The 18873-nt window shown below is 45.9% G+C and overlaps 1 protein-coding gene across 2 annotated transcripts in view; it reads left to right on the top strand.

Annotated features, from left to right (window-relative positions):
* VPS13A (vacuolar protein sorting 13 homolog A) overlaps positions 1–18873 on the top strand; it is a 1844906-nt gene that overhangs the window by 1039207 nt on the left and 786826 nt on the right. For both annotated transcript variants that reach the window (XM_069230089.1, XM_069230094.1), the window contains exon 52: positions 8820–8953. In XM_069230089.1, coding sequence (XP_069086190.1) covers positions 8820–8953 — 134 coding nt within the window. The remainder of the gene's footprint in view (positions 1–8819; positions 8954–18873) is intronic.

Below are 18873 nucleotides of genomic sequence, written 5' to 3'. Positions count from 1 at the left end.
CTCTCCTCCCCCTGCAGGAACTGTAACACCTGGCGGTGAGCCTCAAAGGCTCACCCCTTTTTTTACAGCGCCCCAGGACATCCCAGCTAGTGGAGATGCCTGCCCCTCCGGCCACTGCCCCCACTTTTGGCAGCAAGGCTGGAGGAGATAATGAGAAAAACAAGGAGGAGTCACCCACCAGTCAGGACAGCCCCTAAGATTTCCTTAGCTGAGGTGACCCTTACTTTTAGAAATCCTCCATTTTATGGATGGAGGATTCCCCCAATAGGATTAGGGATGTGCCCCACCCCCCTCAGGGAGGAGGCACAAAGAGGGTGTAGCCACCCTCAAGGACAGTAGCCATTGTCTACTGCCCTCCCAGACTTAAACACACCCCTAAATTCAGTATTTAGGGGCCCCCAGAACCTAGGAAACCAGATTCATGCAACCTTAACCACAAGAAGGTCTGCTGACCTGAAGCTCTGCAGTGAAGACGAAGACGTCAACTGCTTTGGCTCCAGCCCTACCGGCCTGTCTCCCAGCTTTGAAGAAAACTGCAACAGCGACACATCCAACAGGGACCAGCGACCTTTGAAGCCTCAGAGAACTGCCCTGCAACCAAGGACCAAGAAACTCCTGTGGACAGCGGCCCTGTTCAACAATCTGCAACGTTCTTGCAACAAAGAAACGACTTCACGTTTCCCACCGGAAGCGTGAGATTTTCCACTCTGCACCCAAACCCCCTGGCTCAACCTGCGGAAAACCAACACTTCAGGGAAGACTCCCCGTCGACTCCGAGCCCGTGAGTAGCCAGAGACGACCCCCCTGAATCCCCACGGCGACGCCTGCAGAGGAAATCCAGAGGCTCCCCATGACCGCGACTGCCTGTAACAAGGGACCCGACGCCTAGAACCAACACTGCACCTGCAGCCCCCAGGACCTGAAGGAACCGAACTCCAGTGCAGGAGCAACCCCCAGGCGACGCTCTTCCTAGCCCAGGGGGTGGCTATCCCGAGGACCCCCCCGTGCCTGCCTGCATCGTTGAACAGACCCCCGGGTCTCCCCATTGCTTTCTATACGAAACCCGACACCTGTTTGCACCCGGCCCGCCCGTGTGCCGCTGAGGGTGTACTTTTCATACCCCCCCACCCGGTGCCCTACAAAACCCCCCTGGTCTCCCCCCCTGAGGACGCGGGTACTTACCTGCTGGCAGACTGGAACTGGGGCACCCCTGTTCTCCATTCAAGCCTATGTGTTTTGGGCACCTCTATGACCTCTGCACCTGACTGGCCCTGAGCTGCTGGTGTGGTAACTTTGGGGTACCTTGAACCCCCAGCGGTGGGCTACCTTGGACCCAACTTTGAACCCTGTAAGTGTTTTACTTACCTGTGAACTTAACATGTTCTTAACTCCCCCAGGAACTGTGATTTTTGCACTGTGTCCACTTTTAAATTAGCTTATTGCCATTTTTGTCAAAACTGTACATGATATTGTGATTATTCAAAGTTCCTAGAATACCTGAGTGAAATACTTTTCATTTGAAGTATTACTTGTAAATCTTGAACCTGTGGTCCTTAAAATAAACTAATAAAATATATTTTTCTATATAAAAACCTATTGGCCTGGAGTAAGTCTTTGTGTGTTCCTCATTTATTGCCTGTGTGTGTACAACAAATGCTTAACACTACCCTCTGATAAGCCTCCTGCTCGACCACACTACCACAAACTAGAGCATTGGAATTATCTCTTTTTGCCACTATCTTACCTCTAAGGGGAACCCTTGGACTCTGTGCACACAGTTTCTTACTTTGAAATAGCATATACAGAGCCAACTTCCTACAGTGTGCATGGAAATTCACTGGCGAGAGTGCTGAAATTAGCCTTTATATTAAACTAGATGGAGCGTTGTAAACGCGTTGACACAGGCCAAATGCTGGCGTAGAAAGTTGCTGGCTGTGTGCAATGTGCGCCAGGGCAGCACCAGCAGGTCGGGAAAGGCTGGCGTAAACTGTTGCTGGTTGTCCGGGACACGTGCTAGTGGCTCGCACTGGTGTCGGTGCTGCGTGGCTCAAGCTATCTCCAACAGTAGATGCGCTTGAGCACGATAATTAATTCCAGAAAATTAATATAATTACCAAGATCCATAAAAGAAATTAGGGCACAATTGCAATTGTCCATACACAATACTTGCACTCCCAAAGTTATCTTGAATGCAGATGGAGAAATTATTTATATCCGCCTATGGCCCAAGAAGTAGCACTGAGGAGACATAACTCAAACCAGTTTTAAAGTCGAGATGAGCAGAGGGATCACCAGAACCCACCTGCTGTAAACATATGCTTGGGTTCAGGTTTAAATATAGAGTACGTTAAAGAACTTGAAGAGAGATGAAACCAAGAAAACAATGCCATTGCAAAGCAGTCAGGGTTGTTGAGGTTAGGGTGACTCCTGCTCGTCACCAGTTTGAAGTCCCAAATGGAGAGTTTCCAAAGCTTAAAAGTTATTTTCAAGTAATATACTACACTAATATAAACACTTCAGCCAACCTGCCAGTTCAGGTGCTCTCCTCACTCTCAACGTTCTCTCACTCTGACCACTTCACATGTCATCACATTCCATATCTGACCTCATCTCAATGTATAACCTAGATACTGCAGTTTTCATGTTCTTTGTGGCAGTGTCATTACTTCCAGGTAGTATCCTGTGGCATCACAAGGTTATCATGAGTACTTGCTGGAGCAGCTACCCGAGGAAAATGGTTTGGAATTTCAACTTGACAACTTGACAGCTATTAATATTGACAGAGTTAAAGAATGTGTTGATTAAATACATCTATCTGATAGACTTCTAGTTGCAGATTCCATACCTTAGAATTTCCCCAGGCGTCAGACTGGATCTGGAGATATTTTGTTCGAGCAGTACCCGTGTACGCCGGCAGGTGGCGTCTGTCGACTCTGCACCCGTTGCAGTCACCTGATGGCGTCGGGGTCGAATATGGGCGCTGCCTCAGTACACTGACATCAGTTCTTTTCTTTATACAACACGCGCTGATCTGGAGAAGAACTATCCTGGTCACTTTTTGACTCGCCTCACCACTTTTGTCGAATTTTCTGTTGACTTTTGGTGCATCTAGGTTCAAGCCTTGCGAGGATTGTCACCGAATTATGTCATGATGGATCCGCATCATGTCTGTTTGTGATGTCTGGAGCGCAACCAAGACCTGAAGTAGTCTGGGCTGGACACGACCGACTCTCTGGGCAGATCGGTTGTGTTGACAGTGATATTACGATGCCATGTCTGGTTAAAAACTTCAGTTTTTTCGGGGAATGTCCAACAGACCCTCATGGACATGGCCATTGATGGCTCTCATCTCTTTGGAGCTGAGGCGGACTCAGCACTAGAGAGATTCAAGGCCTCCCGGGCTACGGCCCTGTCCCTTGGACTTTCCACTACCCCTCGCCCCCCACCAGTCCACCTTTTGCCCCTTTTGTGGACACGGAAGGGCCTGCCTTTCGCATCCCCTCCCTAGCCACTGTGACAAGCATGCTGTTCAGCCCCTGCACGGCCAGGGACTCGGAGTTCCGCAGGCTCGTGGGACCGGGAACCAGAGGTCTGTCCAGCCCACCCCTGCTCCGGCTGTACCCTCCAAACCTTCCTAGTCCGTCTCCCCAACTCAGACCAGTTGGAGCAGGATAAGCCATCACCTTCCCCACTGAGAATCCATCACGACGGACAGGTGGTTTTGCTGATCATCCGAAGGGACAACTCTCTCCCCTTCGAGACTTCCCCTCCAGCCATGCCTCCATCATTTGGCTCTCTAATGGAGAATCGTTTGGCACTTCTCCGCAAAGAAGTTGCGGCCTTTTCTGGACAAGGGGGCCATAAAGAGGGTTTCTGCACCAGAAGTAGGCTGTGGTTGCTATTCCCGCTACTTTCTGGTGCCCAATGAAGGAGAAGGGCCTGCGTCCTATCCTCGACCTCAGAACCCTCAATCTCTTCCTCAGGAAGGAGAAGTTCAAAATTCTAACCTTAGCTCAGGTCTTTTCTGCTTTGGGTCCAGGAGACTGGATGGTGGCATTGGACTTGCAAGATGCTTATTTTCATATCCCTGACTTGCCTGCCCGCAGATGTTACTTACGATTCGTGGTAGGTCACAAGCACTTTCAGTTTACTGTGCTCCCATTCGACCTTACCAGCATCCCTTGGGTGTTCACGAAAGAGATGGCTGTGGTTGCAGCTTATCTGTGCAGGTCGGGAATTTCAGTCTTTCCCTACCTCGACGACTGGCTTTTGAAGGCAGACACGCCCGAGAAAGTTGTCTCCCACCTTCAGACCACGGCGAACCTCGTGCATTCACTGGGGTTCACTATAAACATACCAAAGTAACACCGGACTCCCTCTCAGAGGCTCCCTTTCATCGGAGCCGTTCTGGACATAGAGCAGTTTCTATCTCCCCGATCAGCGAGTCTAGGTATTCAAGCTATAATCCTGATGTTTCAACCTCTATCCCGGGTTTCGGTGAGAATCACTCTGAGGCTGCTGGGCTTCATGGCCTCCTGCATCCTATTAGTACCAAATGCCAGATGGCATATGCGGGCTCTGCAGTGGAACCTGAAGTTCCAGTCGGCACAGCACCAGGGGAATGTCTCTGACATGGTCCAGATCTCGGAGGGCACTGCAGTGGTTGCTTTCGAATCTGGATTGGGTCAACGGCAGATCCCTCTCCCTTCCCCAACCAGATCTCCCAGTCGTGACAGATGGGTCACTTCTGGGATGGGGCAGCCACATGGGAGAGGCGGAGATCAGAGGCCTCTATTCTCTGGCGAAGTCCGAGCTTCACGTCAATCTTTTGGCGCTCCGGGCAATTCGACTTGCATTGAAAGCATTCCTCCTCTCTCTCAAAGGGAAAGTGGTGCAAGTCTTCGCCGACAACACCACCGCCATCTGGTACTTCAACAGACAGGGCGGAGTGGGGTTGTGGACCCTTTGTCAAGAGGCTCTTCGCCTTTGGACATTGCTGGAACGTCAGGGCATTTCCCTGGTGGTTCAACATCTGGCGGGCTCTCTGAGCAGACAAACTCAGCCTTCGATGCATAGTCAATCACGAATGGTGTCTCTTTCCGGAGGTGGCGCAAGGTCTCTTTCAACAGTGGGGAGACCCTTGGTTAGATGTGTTTGCCTCTACAGAGAACGCTCAATGTCTGCAGTTTTACGCGTTTGAGTTTCCTAGACGATTCTCGCTTGGCAACGCTTTTCGTCTCGAGTTGAGTTCAGGCTTCTTGTACGCCTTTCCACCCATACCACTTCTGCACAGATTTCTCAAGAAGATAAGAACGACCGGGCCCAAGTCATTCTTGTGGCTCTGGATTGGGTATGAAGAGTTTGGTACCAAGAGCTGCGGAGCATGGCTATAGATCCTCTAATCATACTGCCCCTTAGGGAGGATCTTCCATTCACAGCAGCAGGGGATAGTTCTTCATCTGGACCTGTCCAGTCTCTGCCCTCTTGTGTGGAGATTGAGCGGTGGCAGTTGACGGCTTTTGACCTTGCGCCCGATGTCGGCGATTTTATCTTGCCAGCCTGGCATCCCTCCTCAAAACGGTATACGCCTATCGTTGGCATAAATTTGTGGCATAGTGCACGGACAAGTCAGTTGATCCTCTCTCTGTCCCTCTTTCTGAGGTTCTCTTATTCATTCTTTCACTAGTCCATCAAGGTTCTTCTTTGGGAACTCTTAAAGGCTACTTATCAGCTATCTCGGTTTTTCTTAGATTGCCAGATCAACCTTCTCTTTTCGAATCTCCTATTGTAGGTAGATTTCTTAAAGGTCTAACCCACTTTTATCCTCCCACTCCATGTATCATACCTCAGTAGAATCTCAATCTTGTCTTCACTTACTTGGTGTGTGCTCCCTTTGAGCCGTTACACAATCGTCTCTTGCAGTTGCTTACCCTCAATACTGTCTTCTTGGTAGCTATCGCTTCTGCTCGCAGAGTGAGTGAGCTTCAGGCTCTTTCTTCAAAGCCTCCATTTTTGTCTGTGCATCCTGAGAAGGTAGTGCTACGCACGAGGGCATCCTTCCTTCCCAAGGTTGTCATACCTTTTTACGTATGCCTATCCATCACTTTGCCTACTTTTTTACGCACCCCCACATTCTTCCCATGAGGAGAGATTACGCCATCTGGACCCAAAAAGAGCGTTGGCATTCTATCTTAATCGCACTAGAGAGTTCCGGGTGGATAGACAAATCTTTGTTGGTTTGTGGGTGCACAGAAAGGGAAGGTGGTGCAGAAGCATACCTTCTCTCAATGGGTGCTTTTCTGCATCAAAATGTGCTATACTTTGGCAAAGAAGCGACCTCCAGAAGGATTGTGTGCCCACTCAACCAGAGCAACTGCTGCTACCACAGTGTTAGCACGCAGAGTTCCTGTCCTGGACATCTGCCAGGCAGCAACGTGGGCATCCTTGCACATGTTTACTAAACATTACTGCCTGGACAGTCAGGTCTGCAGAGACGGCTACTTTGGTTGTTCGGTCCTGCAGAACATTTTAGTATCATTTTGGTTCACAGCCCACCTCCGGGGATGGCATTGCTTGGGTATCTATTCTAAGGTAAGGAATCTGCAACTAGAAGTCTGTCAGATGAACAAGTTACTTACCTTTGAAACAATTTATCTGGTAGAGACATATTCTAGTTGCAGATTCCTTACCGACCCATCCATCCTCCCCTCTTGTGAACTGATTTCTAGGGACAGGGATTCCCTTTTAAGGGCGCATCATTTCAGTGTTCTACATGGCTCCACGCTTTAATGTGGAAAGTTGGGAAAAGAAACTGACATCACCGTAGCGGCGCCTGTATTTGACCCTGTTGCCATCACGGCGACCACGAAGCCAACGACAAATGTGTAGTCGACTGAGGCCACCTGCCGGCACGCAAGGGTACTGCTCGAAGAAAAGAATCTCTGGATCCAGTCTGATGCCTGGGGAAATTCTAAGGCAAGGAATCTGCAACTAGAATGTCTCTACCAGATAAATCTTTACAGAAGGTAAGTAACTTGTTCATTAAAGCCATTGTTATCATAGACCAGTAGGTGAGATCCCTTTTTGAGCACCTCTTGTTAGATACCCCTAAGACAAGGGCATACCCAGGAAATGGAGTATCCCAGGGAAAGCCTTCCATATTATTTCTTGTGCATGTGTGGCAGGGTACAAGCCAGTGTGAATGCATGGAACTCCCCAGCATATTGGGGCATTGTGAATTTATGGAGCTCGTCTCACCTTTTCTTGTTTTCCAGTGAGGTGTGAGGTGTGAGGAAATCCCTGGCATTTAACTATGTCCAGTGAGAAGTGTAACATGGTTGGGGGTGGGTATTGTTATAATTATTCATGTCTACCCTGGTGGTAAGCATTATAACTTCTTTTTTTTTCAGCACTGTTAGATCTTCTTTTTAGTTTTCAAGTTTCCTACTCTTTTAACTAATGTATGTGTTTATTTCTAAGACAAAGTCTCATAGAAATATAAAATGAAGAAAGAAAAATAAGCTATACCAGCAAATGCATTATACAATTCTACAGTTAATAATTTTCAGTGTATAATGTAGAAAATCAATTATCATAAAATGCTATTGCAAAACTGTTTAATAACTTAGTACTTCATAAATATACATCGCATAAAAGTCCTTAACTCCTTGTAAGGTATTAATCTTTTGCCCCCTTTTTAGGGGTTTCCTCATAATATTTCTTGTCACTAAATCGATTTAAGGAACGAGATGTGTGTTATACTTTTATCATAAGTAATAACTAGGAAATAGTCCCTTCCAGAAACTCTAAAACACTTGTGCAGTCCGGAGCAAACCTGTATGTCTCAGAAACCCACCAGAGGAATTGACACAGATATACATGAATATGATTGCCTAAGTTTTTTTGAAGGGTTATCCTAGATATTTGAATGTTCTTTTTGGTTGTCAGACTTATCGCTTAGCATACGTATTTCTATGCTACCTAGTTTTTTCCTATTTGTTTTACACTCTGTTTTATTTATTAAGTTTTGCCAATCCAGAAAGCCAGTTGTACTTATGCAAAGAAGATTGTTGTCCACATTAAGCTATTTTAGGTGTCAAAAATTATACAATGATTTGTGTATTCATTTAGAAACATCTATGCAGCAGAACCCAGTTGTCCAATCAGGAATGTTTAAACACGATATAGTAAACACTATACATTAATCAGAAGTAAATATGTGATTTAATGAATGTAAATGTGAGCTAGATTTCCGTTGACACATTTGCCCCTAGGGTTTACTGATCAGCTGTTCTTGCTTGATCATGCAGTGCTGTCATACCTACTGGCCTTGGTCTCTGTATTTCAGTAGTTGCTGCTTACACTGCATGTTAGTAATGGTACTTGCTTATCTTGATGTATTTTTTTTACATCTGATCCTTCTGAGTGTTACACCAGCATTCTATAGTATGTTTTTGTTGTATCTTCATTCTGAGTTCTTCGCAGTTACACATCCTGTTCATCACCATTTGAATTACTTGCCTTTGTTATTAGTTTTTTTAGTAACTTATCTTTATTGTAATTATTGCATCTTTGTGCTTCATGATTGTATCACAGTCAAATTGATATTGTAAGCTAGTCATTTACATTTGTGAGAGTCATTTCTTATAAATGGGATATACAGCTGTCGTCATCTGTGACAAATGGGCAGAAATGTTGTATTCTTTAATTTGAAATGCCTCTAAGGACTAGCTGATGCAGCTTGAAATATACATCATGGTTTGTATAGATCACTAAAAATACTTAAATAGCTTCTCAGTGTGTTGTCTGTGTTTTTCCAGTTGGGTGGTATTCTGGTTGATGTTAACCTGGCTGAGCATTCTACTGTAATAACTTTCTCGGATTATTATCCTGGTGCTGCTCCATTCCTTTTGATTAATCACACCAAAGAAGAAATTGTTGAATTCAAGCAGAGGTATGTTCTTTCTCATTCTAATAGATTTGCAGTTATTAATATGATGTACTTCATCTCATATACTTTAGTACATCTTACAGCAGAGCTAGAAGTTTCAGCAAGAAGTCACAGATTAAATTATGAACATTGTTATAACATATACTTTAGAAGCTTTTGTAAATGCGTACTTCCATAGGCTTGAAACATTATTAGCAAAATTATATATTTTTGACGTTCATGTTTTCCAGAGATTTCTTTCACAATATTGATATGTGCTGTAGAATAGGCTGCTGACTGATACAAAATAGAGGGAGCTGATAAAAAGAGGATTAAATTATCTATAAGTTTTAAAAATGTAAACACGTGGTAAGTATAATATTAATCAGCAGAGCTAATATATCATTACCTATTACTCTGTGAAATATGAGTCCATATTGAGGTAGTGCAAATGTGATAGAGACTTCTCACTGCAGAATCCTCACCTTTTGAATAGTTCTCCAAGCATCAGACTGGATCTGGAAACTTTCAAGCAGTACCAGGGCTCCACTCTGATGTCGCCACTCCCTCAGGCAGAGATCAATTTCTTTCTTTCCACACCACCAGACACGGATCAGGAGCTACTTCTCTCTTTGAAGATCAATTTTATCCCAAATTTACACAGTATGCAAGAGAAATGCCACCAAGATGACAGGTGTTAAACCTTGTAAGGACTGTCACAAGCAGATGTTTGTGATTTATGAACATCACATTTGCCTGTGGTCAGGCCAAAACCCTGTAAGGCATGCAGTGACTGCACATTGATAAATCCGAAGGTCGTTCGGAAATACAAGTTGAAGCTATATGTTGTTAAACATTGAAAAACCCAAATTCGAGACCAGTCTGTATAAGGGTTGGGGTTGATCCTGATCCAGATGTCAGTCTCATGGTCGATAATTGCCAAATCCTCAGGTAAATCCAAGAAAAAAATCATAAAAACCGTAAGAAATCCAAGTAATCTCTGCTCCTTCCCTGTCGTTCTTTTATACCTAAGTGTACAAGGGCATCGACATGCCGCTTTATCTAGCTCCTGAAGTCGATCCAAGTTCGAGCCAATCCCACAACTTGTCATGGCACAACCAGAGCTTCCAGGGCCATCTGCGACAAACCCAAGAGTTCAACAAGGCCATGTTATGACTGTTTGTATCCTTTTGACTTTCCCTGACGTGCCTGCAAGCTCCACGGAATGGTCCTCCATCTGTGATATCGCAGGTGGGTTTGCCTCAGCCCTAGTTAGACCCTCTGATACTGCCAGACTGCCAACAGTGGCTTTGCTCGCTCCATCTGAGCAGACTGACCATGGGTACAATGCGGGAAGCGAATTTGGACACTTACTACCATGAAGAAAACTGGTATGAGACCTTCAGGATGCAAGTGGTATTGAACTCTTCTGACACCAGTCTAGTGTTACTCCTAAAGCCCTCCAACTGTGGAAAGTGCCCTCTTTGCAGTCATCATATAGCGGACGGCATAGGTTCGCAGCTTCCAGCTCCCCACCTTAGAGGAAAACATCAGTGTCCTAAAGGAAGTCCTCCATGTGGGAAACCAATACTGAACCTCTGTTGCCCTTTAATGTGACCTTTACCTACAGCTAGACCAAACTTTACTCTGGTCCCTCTGTGAATCAGCAGCTTGTGTGGCGCCATCGCCCTGCCACCAGTGATCCCGCTTTTCCAGTTCAAGATCCTTCCCATGAGAGCTTGGCAGTGCAGGCTTAAAACAGTAGGACACATTTGATTGTCTTCCCGAACACTCTCCTGTCAAAGTGAGTGGATACCTTTGGGAAGAGGGTATTGTTTGACTCTCTGGTTGGTCAATGCCAGATGCCTATTGGGCACTGTTCCTACACTCTCTGGGATTCTGTTGCTCGAATCTTCTGTATTATACATTGTGCCCTGGGAGGCACACTGTGCATGTACACCTGCTTTGTGCACTTCCAGTGCACAATGGTATTAGAGAAGGGGCAGCAGACACTTGGGCAGTGCATTCTGTAATACTGATAGTGATGATGCGTATGTAGCGCCAGCACTATCATGAGAGGGCATTCCCTCATTTTTGTGGGGGTGTGACCCCATGCAAATGAGGGAATCGCTATGCATCTGCGCCGGTGCTCTATTAGGGTCGTGGGCTGAGAGACAAATATGCCCTTAGGAGGCACATAAGGTGGCACACTTTCAGTTTGCCTCATAAAGGCAACCCTCTGGAAGGAAGAAAGAGGGTTCATGGATTTCCCCCTAAATGTCCTCCTGCAGGCGAGGCAGTCACTCACTACACCCGCCTGCAATGGATGATCTGTCTCCCTTCCTCAAGTGCAGGCAGCATACCACTTGCACTGTGAAATATTGAGCTTTGAAGCAGCCGCTCAGTATTCCACTTAAATGCACTGCCTCAAGGGCAATGCGTTCTTCGTAATAAGGTGCACTATCCCTGTTTGTGCTCGGGGCACCTTTTATAAGGTGTGCTTTAGTATGAACAAGGATAGTGCAGCATAGTCTTAATACGGACCCAGGTGTCCCAGAATCCCTTCCCCAGGGCTTACATGATGCCGTGATACAGCAAGGTTTATGGTCTGTTGTGGCCTGGATTCGGTGGAGTCCATTGAGTAAGCCATTGGTACTAATGATACCATCCGTGGTTGAGTTCAATCATTTCTTCAGGTGAATTTCAGTCATCCCTTATTGACATACCATTTGATGGGTCTTTTTGGAGATAAACCATATTCTTCTCAGGAGGTTGCAAGAATGCAGGGCCACAGTGCACTACTAGGACTGGTCTGCTCTGCCACATCAGCCATTTTGTTCTCTCTGCGACTCAGGCAGGGGTGCCCCTTGCAGACAGCCTTTTCAGCCACAGCAGAGTTCCCGCCATTTGTGGTGAGGCCGTGGCACACACCAACCCTACTGTCGGGGACAGCTCATGAGTTGGTCCACCGCACCCCTGAAGACCCACTTGCCAAACCTGTTTAATATGCCCTTAGAGGTGCACAGCCACTGTTGGAGGCAGGATCCAATGGTTTTCACTAGGTTGCCTGGCCATAACATTTGACAGGTGGGTCCTGCAAGGAGGGGTATGTTCTATCATTTTTCGCTGCACCACACCTTCCACTGTGCTCAAAACATCCGGCAGAGGAACATATGTCCATCTTATTCCAGGAAGTGCAAGCCAAAGGGACTGTCAAGTGTGCCTGCATCAGAAGAGGGCCGTGATTGTTAATCTCACTACTTCCTGGTGCCAAAAAAAGACCTGCACCCTCTCAACGCTTTCCTCTGGAAGGACGAATTCAAGGTGCTCACCCTGGCCCAGGTTTTGTCTACCATTGATCCTGGAAACTGGATGGTAGCGGTGGACATGCAGGAGTGCTTAATTTTACATGCCTGGTTTATCGTACAGGTAAAAGATCCTGTTGTGGGCATAGGGGGCGGGATCCTTAAATTATTACTATACACGGATAGCCCCTACACCATGGATTGCAAACATTTGAGTAGGCCATGTAATTATACCACTCAACTTCTATGTGGGAAAGTATTTCCCTCTAGTATTGCTTTTGTACTCTCTAAAAAAAAAAAAAAAAAATAGTTCATAAGGAAAAAGAATGCACGTCAGAGAAACTGCTCACGAGGTGAAAATTGTCTTCATCAAAACAAAGTTGTGAATACTTTCAAATGAAATACAAATTTCAGAAATGTAACAAAATAGCTTGTCACATAAGTTCACATATAGAAAATGTTAAATATGAACTTTTACATATTCCCATTAATTAGTGTCCAAAATATAGAGTACATACTTTCACAACATAAATATGTGCAAAGATAAGTGTTCCACATATATATAAAATAATCATTTATAAACCAATACTGATTGGTTTGACTGATTGCCCTACTGATTTAATTTTGTGTGTGGGAGGTATTATGTGCGTCCACACATGTAGTTCTTCAGGTAAAGTGGGGCCCTGTGCTTATGGGATATATACCTTTTATAGTTTGTCAGGCTATGTGAGTAAAATAAATTATCTTACTCATAGTCCAAAGATGCAATATTTGACTTGAGTTAATTGGCCCCCTTGCAGCATTATAAGTTACGCTGACAGGTTTCGACCCTCAGGGTGGGCCTACGATTTCTTGGAAAATCTTCTTCCATGCAAAATACTCGTTGCTGGGGAAGGAACACCTAGGTTTTCATAAGGGTCCTCTTAATGTCTTGGGACTAGGGGGCACCAGTATCACTTTTGCAATTCCACTATTGATTAGACAAAACTTTAAGTGGGGTGGAGGGAGACCGTAAATTAGTGGATAAGTCACAAGGAGCATTTTAAGCACAAACGCTTGCCTTCTATGCCAGATAAATTGTGCTTAGTAAAGTGGAGTCATTACTTAAAGAACTAGCTTCATGAAAGATAGCATGCACAGCTCCCAGGGCTCAAATTTGTGGATGCTCGCTTCTCCAAAGACTCGAAAGAAGCAAGCGTTCACAAGAGCAATTTCTCTGGTGTGCATTATTTTTCTTCATTAACTGTTTGAGAGTACAAAAGCAATACTAAAGGGTGATACCTTCCCACATAGAAGATGAGAGGAATAACAGTCCATTAAATAATAATTGTAGTGGCGCAGTACAATTATACAGCCTACTCAAATAATGTTTGCAATCCATGGTGTAGGGGGTATGTGTGTGTGTAGTAATAGTTTTACATCCCTGCATGCCAACTTCACACCTGACTCCTTCTCTGATGCTCTCTTTCATCTGAGCCATTCTGGACAAAGTCTGGTTTTGTGCCTTTTCACTGGAAAGGAAAGTGCAGGACATTCAGTCTGTGATGCCAATCTTTCAGCCTTGGTCCTGGATTCAAGTGAGGTCCACTCCGAGGCTTCTGAGACTGATGGCCTACTCCATCCTGCTGGTGAAGTACGCCAGGTGGTATATGCAGACTCTGCAGTGGGATGTAACGTCTCAGTGAGCCCAACATCAAGGGGACCTCTCCAGTCATGCCCAGAACTCAAAGGGGACTGCAAAAGACCTGCTGTGGTGGTTGCTCATCTGTGACTGGGTCAACTGAATACCTCTCTCCCTTCCGCTGTGCAGATGTGTAGGAAAATGCCACTGTTGGCATTGTTACCTCCTCACTTTTTGCCTAGTGTTGATGCCAGCTTTGATTCAAAGTGTGCTGGCACCCTGCTAAACAGGCCCCAGCACGAGTGTTCTTTCCCAAAAACGGTACCTTTGTGTTCAATGGCATGTGTTGCTGCAGATATACATGCTATGCATTGTTTCGGCTATCTAGTGTTGGGTTTGGAGTGTTGCAAGTTGTTTTTCTTCAAAGAAGTCTTTTTTCGGAGTCACGGGATCAAGTGACTCCTCCTCTCGGTTATACTGCGCATGGGCATTGACTCCTTTGTTAGATTGTTTTCTTTCCGCTGTTGGGTTTACACGTGTTTCCTCTTGCTCCGAAAGTTTCAATTCGGAAACTTTAAATAACTATCTTTGACCGTCTGTATTGTTTTGATCGCGTTTCCATCTATACTCCAGCCGACAGTACCGTTGAAAACCAAATTTTGCCCTTCTGGGCATGAGCGCCCAACTTGCGCCTGTTTGGGCCTACCACTCCGAAACCTGATGGATCGGACTCCATTCCGATTCTGTCCTCGATGCCACGCAAAATTTCCATACACAGACTAACACCTGGTATGTAATCTGTGTCTCTCTCCTGATCACCAGGAAGAGGATTGGGAAGCCTGTCAATCATTCCGATCCAAGAAGACACTACGTGACCGGAGAGCCAGGAGACTGGAAATGGCGTCAAAGAGTACGGAGTATATCGACACTCTTGAGGAAGAACAGGCGCAGACGTCAGTTTCCATTCAGGACACCGACTCCGTAGAAGACTCAGAGGAAGATAGCCAACTCATCACTGCCAGTCAGCACGTGAGGACAACTGCCCCTACGCCCACTCCTAAAAAAATCATTGAAGGCCTCGGGTGCACAACTGCCAGAGAGCCATGGTTCGACCTGCAAGAAAATACTCGGCGACTGACCTTCGGGTTCGGTGCCAAAAAAGGCCACACTTACTCCGATACCAGAGTCGAGCAAATCCACCAAAAGCTCAACTTCCGAACCGAGTCAGTGCCTACGCTCTTCGGAGTTGAAACCTCGACGTCCTGCCTCACAGCCGAAACAACCAGCTGTATTTTCAGGCCCGAAAAACTTGCAAACTTCGGAGCCGAAAAAGAAGAGGAGTATACACAGAAGAACAAGGACATTCAAGCAACCTAAAACAGAGCTTCAAGCCATATGATGAACAGTCCTCTAAATCATCAAAACCATCAGAGTGCGTTTCTGAGGACACTGACATCTGGAAATCATGGATGAAAGCCAATCAAGGATCCATATCTATAAAGGGACTGGGAGGATTATTACCGAACCTCCTCCTCCACAGACTAAAAGAAAGTTGGCTTTTCAGGAACATCTCAGTACTGCCCCACCACCAGCAAAGATTTTTAAACTAAAGAAGAAGCCATTACCTCTGCATACTTCTCCTCCACATTCACCACAACTTTCTTTTTCACCACCACCCATTAGCCCACCACCATTGCCTTCACCAACTCAATCACAGACTTATTCTCATGGTGATACGGTTGATCCTTGGGATCTGTATGATCCAGATCCCATACCAGCTTATGACCCACACCTATATCCATCAAAACCTTCCCCACCAGAGGATACAACTGCATACACGTAGGTCATCTCTAGGGCAGCTGCGTATCAAGGGGCTCTCATGCACAGTAAGCCTTTAGAAGAAGATTTCCTTTTTAATACCTTATCCTCCATGCACTCAAGTGCCTCCCATTGCTACCTGGCATGATAAAGCATGCAGATGAGATATTTAAGGAGCCTGTTAAAGCTAGGGTTTTAACATCACGTACAGATAAGAAATATAAGCCTGCACCTACAGTACTGATTACATTACACATCAGGTACCTCCAGTCTCAGTGGTTGTCAGTGCCGCCAGAAAACAGGCCAATAGTCAGTCATCAGGGGATGCCACTCCCCCTGACAAAGAAAGCAAGAAGTTTGATGCTGCTGGCAAGAGGGTAGCTACACAGACAGTTAACCAATGAGGCATTGCAAAATCACAAGCCTTGCTAGCAAGGTATGATAGAGCTCACTGGGAAGAGATGCAGGAGCTGTTACAACGCCTGCCAAAAGAACATCAGAAAAGTGCTCAACAAATTGTTGAAGAAGGTCAGGCAATAAGTAATAACCAGATAAGGTCTACCCTTGATGCTGCAGATACAGCAGCTAGAAGTGTGAATACTGCTGTAACCATATGCAGACACGTATGGTTACGTTCTTCTGGATTCAAACCAGAAATACAGCAGGCAGTAAGGAATATGCCTTTCGATAAGAAACACCTGTTTGGTCCTGAGGTTGCCACCACAATAGAAAAACTGAGGAAAGACTCAGACACTGCTAAAGCAATGGGAGCCCTTTACACAACACCTTACAGAGGCTTCTTTCGTAAGCAGCAATTTAGAGGAGGATTCAAGCCCCAATCTACAGAGGCTTCTACCTCCCACCCTAAACAAGGTCAACAACAACAGTACCAGAGAGGGGGATTTAGAAGCTCTTAAAGAGACCAACGCTTCAGAGCCAGAGGCAAATTCCAGGCCCCACAAAATGTCACTACCCCATTAAAACAGTGACTTCATAAGCATGCCACAACCCCACACATCTCCTGTGGGGTCAGACTGCAGCAATTCCACTCCCAATGGCAAAATATCACCACAGACCAATGGGTACTTTCAATTATCCTCTACATTTTCCTTCCCGTTATCACAGGTTGCCCCCAGAACACAGCGTTCTATTACAAGAAGTACAATCGCTACTACTAAAAGAGGCAATAGAATTAGTTCCAAAATCTCAGCACGGAACAGGGGTATACTCACTGTACTTCCTCATTCCCAAAAAGGAGACCCATTCTAGATCTCAGACCACTAAATCTATATATCCTGTCAGAACACTTTCACATGGTAACTCTGCAGGACGTCATGTCACTACTACAAAAACAAGATAACATGACTGCATTAGATCTCAAAGATGCGTATTTCCATATACCCATCCATCCAGCTCACAGAAAATACCTAAGGTTTATGATAGCGGGAGAACATAACCAATTCAAAGTTCTGCCATTTGGCATAACAGCTCCAAGGGTATTCACAAAATGTCTATCAGTAGTCGCAGCTTACCTAAGAAGACAACACATACATACCTTTCCTTATCTAGACGATTGGCTAATAAAATCAAGCAATATTATACAATGTCAACACACTCAATACACATTAGAAACCCTATGTAGGAAGTTGGCTCTGTATATACTATCTCAAAGTAAGAGATGGTGTGCACAGAGTCCAAGGGGTCCTCTTAGAGGTAAGATAGTGACAAAATTAGATAATTCTAATGCTCTATTTTGTGGTAGTGTGGTTGAGCAGTAGGCTTATCAGAGGGTAGTGTTAAGCATTTGTTGTACACACACAGGCAATAAATGAGGAACATACACTCAAATACACACTCAGAGACTTAACACCAGGCCAATAGTTATTCTATAGAAAAATATATTTTCTTAATTTATTTTAGAACCAGAAGTTTAAGATTTGAAGTAAATACATAAAATGCAAGATACTCCACACAGGTAAGTTAGGAACTTTGAATTAGAGCAGTAACATACACGTTTTTAGTTAAAATGGCAATAAGCTATTGTAAAAGTGGAAACAGTTCCTCTGGGAGGTAAGTAATTCTCAGGTAAGTAAGGCACTTACAAGCTCAAGTTCCTGGGCATATGCAGCCCACCGTTGGGGGTTCAAGGCAACCCCAAAGTTACCACACCAGCAGCACAGGGCCGGTCGGGTGCAGAGGTCAAAGAGGAGCCCAAAACACATAGGTGCCTATGAAGAACAGAGGTACTCCGGTTCCAATCTGCCAGCAGGTAAGTACCTGGGTATTCAGAGGGCAGACCAGGGGGGTTTTGTAGAGCACTGGGGGGGACAGAAGTTATCACACAAACCACACCCTCAGCGGCACAGGGGTGGCCTGGTGCAGTGTGCAAATCAGGCGTTGGGTTTGTAATAGAAATCAATGGAGGGATCCAGGGGTCACTCTAGTGGTGCAGGCAGGGCACAGGGGGGCTTCTGCCAGCCACCGACTGGGCTAGGCTGAGGGTCACTCCTGCACTGAGGTTTGGTTCCTTCTGATCCTAGGGGCTGCAGGTGAGGTGCTTGGTCCAGGCGTCGGGTTCCTTGTTACAGGCAGTCGCGGTCAGGGGGAGCCTCTGGATTCTCTCAGCGTGCGTCGCTGTGGGAGTCCGGGGGGTCGTCACGGGTTACTCACGAGTTTGCAGTCCCTTGGGAGTCCTCCCTGTAGTGTTGGTTCTCTAAAGCTCGAGCCTGGGGCGTTGGGTGCAGAGTGTGAAGTCTCAAGCTTCCGGCGGGAAGAGTGAGTTCTTTGAAAGTTGTTAGAAAGTTGCAAAAATGTTATTGTAGGTGAACAGTGCCGCTGTTCTCGGGAGTTTCTTGGTCCTTCGGGTTTCAGGGCAGTCCTCTGAGGCTTCAGAGGTCTCTTGTCCCTGTTGGATGCGTCGCTATGCAGTTTTCTTTGAGTCAGGAGACAGGCCGGTAGGGCTGGGGCCAAAGCAGTTGTCGTCTCCATCAGCTCTGCAGAACTTTAAGGTCAGCAGTCCTTCTTCTTGTTTCAGGTTGCAGGAATATGTATTCCTGGGTTCTGGGGTGCCCCTAAATACTACATTTAGGGGTGTGTTTGGGTCTGGGGGGCAGTAGCCAATGGCTACTGTCCTGGAGGGTGACTACACCCTCTTTGTGCCTCCTCCTTGAGGGGAGGGGGGCACATCCCTAATCCTATTG

Source organism: Pleurodeles waltl, chromosome 1_1 (genome assembly GCF_031143425.1).
Source record: "Pleurodeles waltl isolate 20211129_DDA chromosome 1_1, aPleWal1.hap1.20221129, whole genome shotgun sequence".
Taxonomy (NCBI): domain Eukaryota; kingdom Metazoa; phylum Chordata; class Amphibia; order Caudata; family Salamandridae; genus Pleurodeles; species Pleurodeles waltl.
This window is presented reverse-complemented; position numbering and strand designations above follow the sequence as displayed.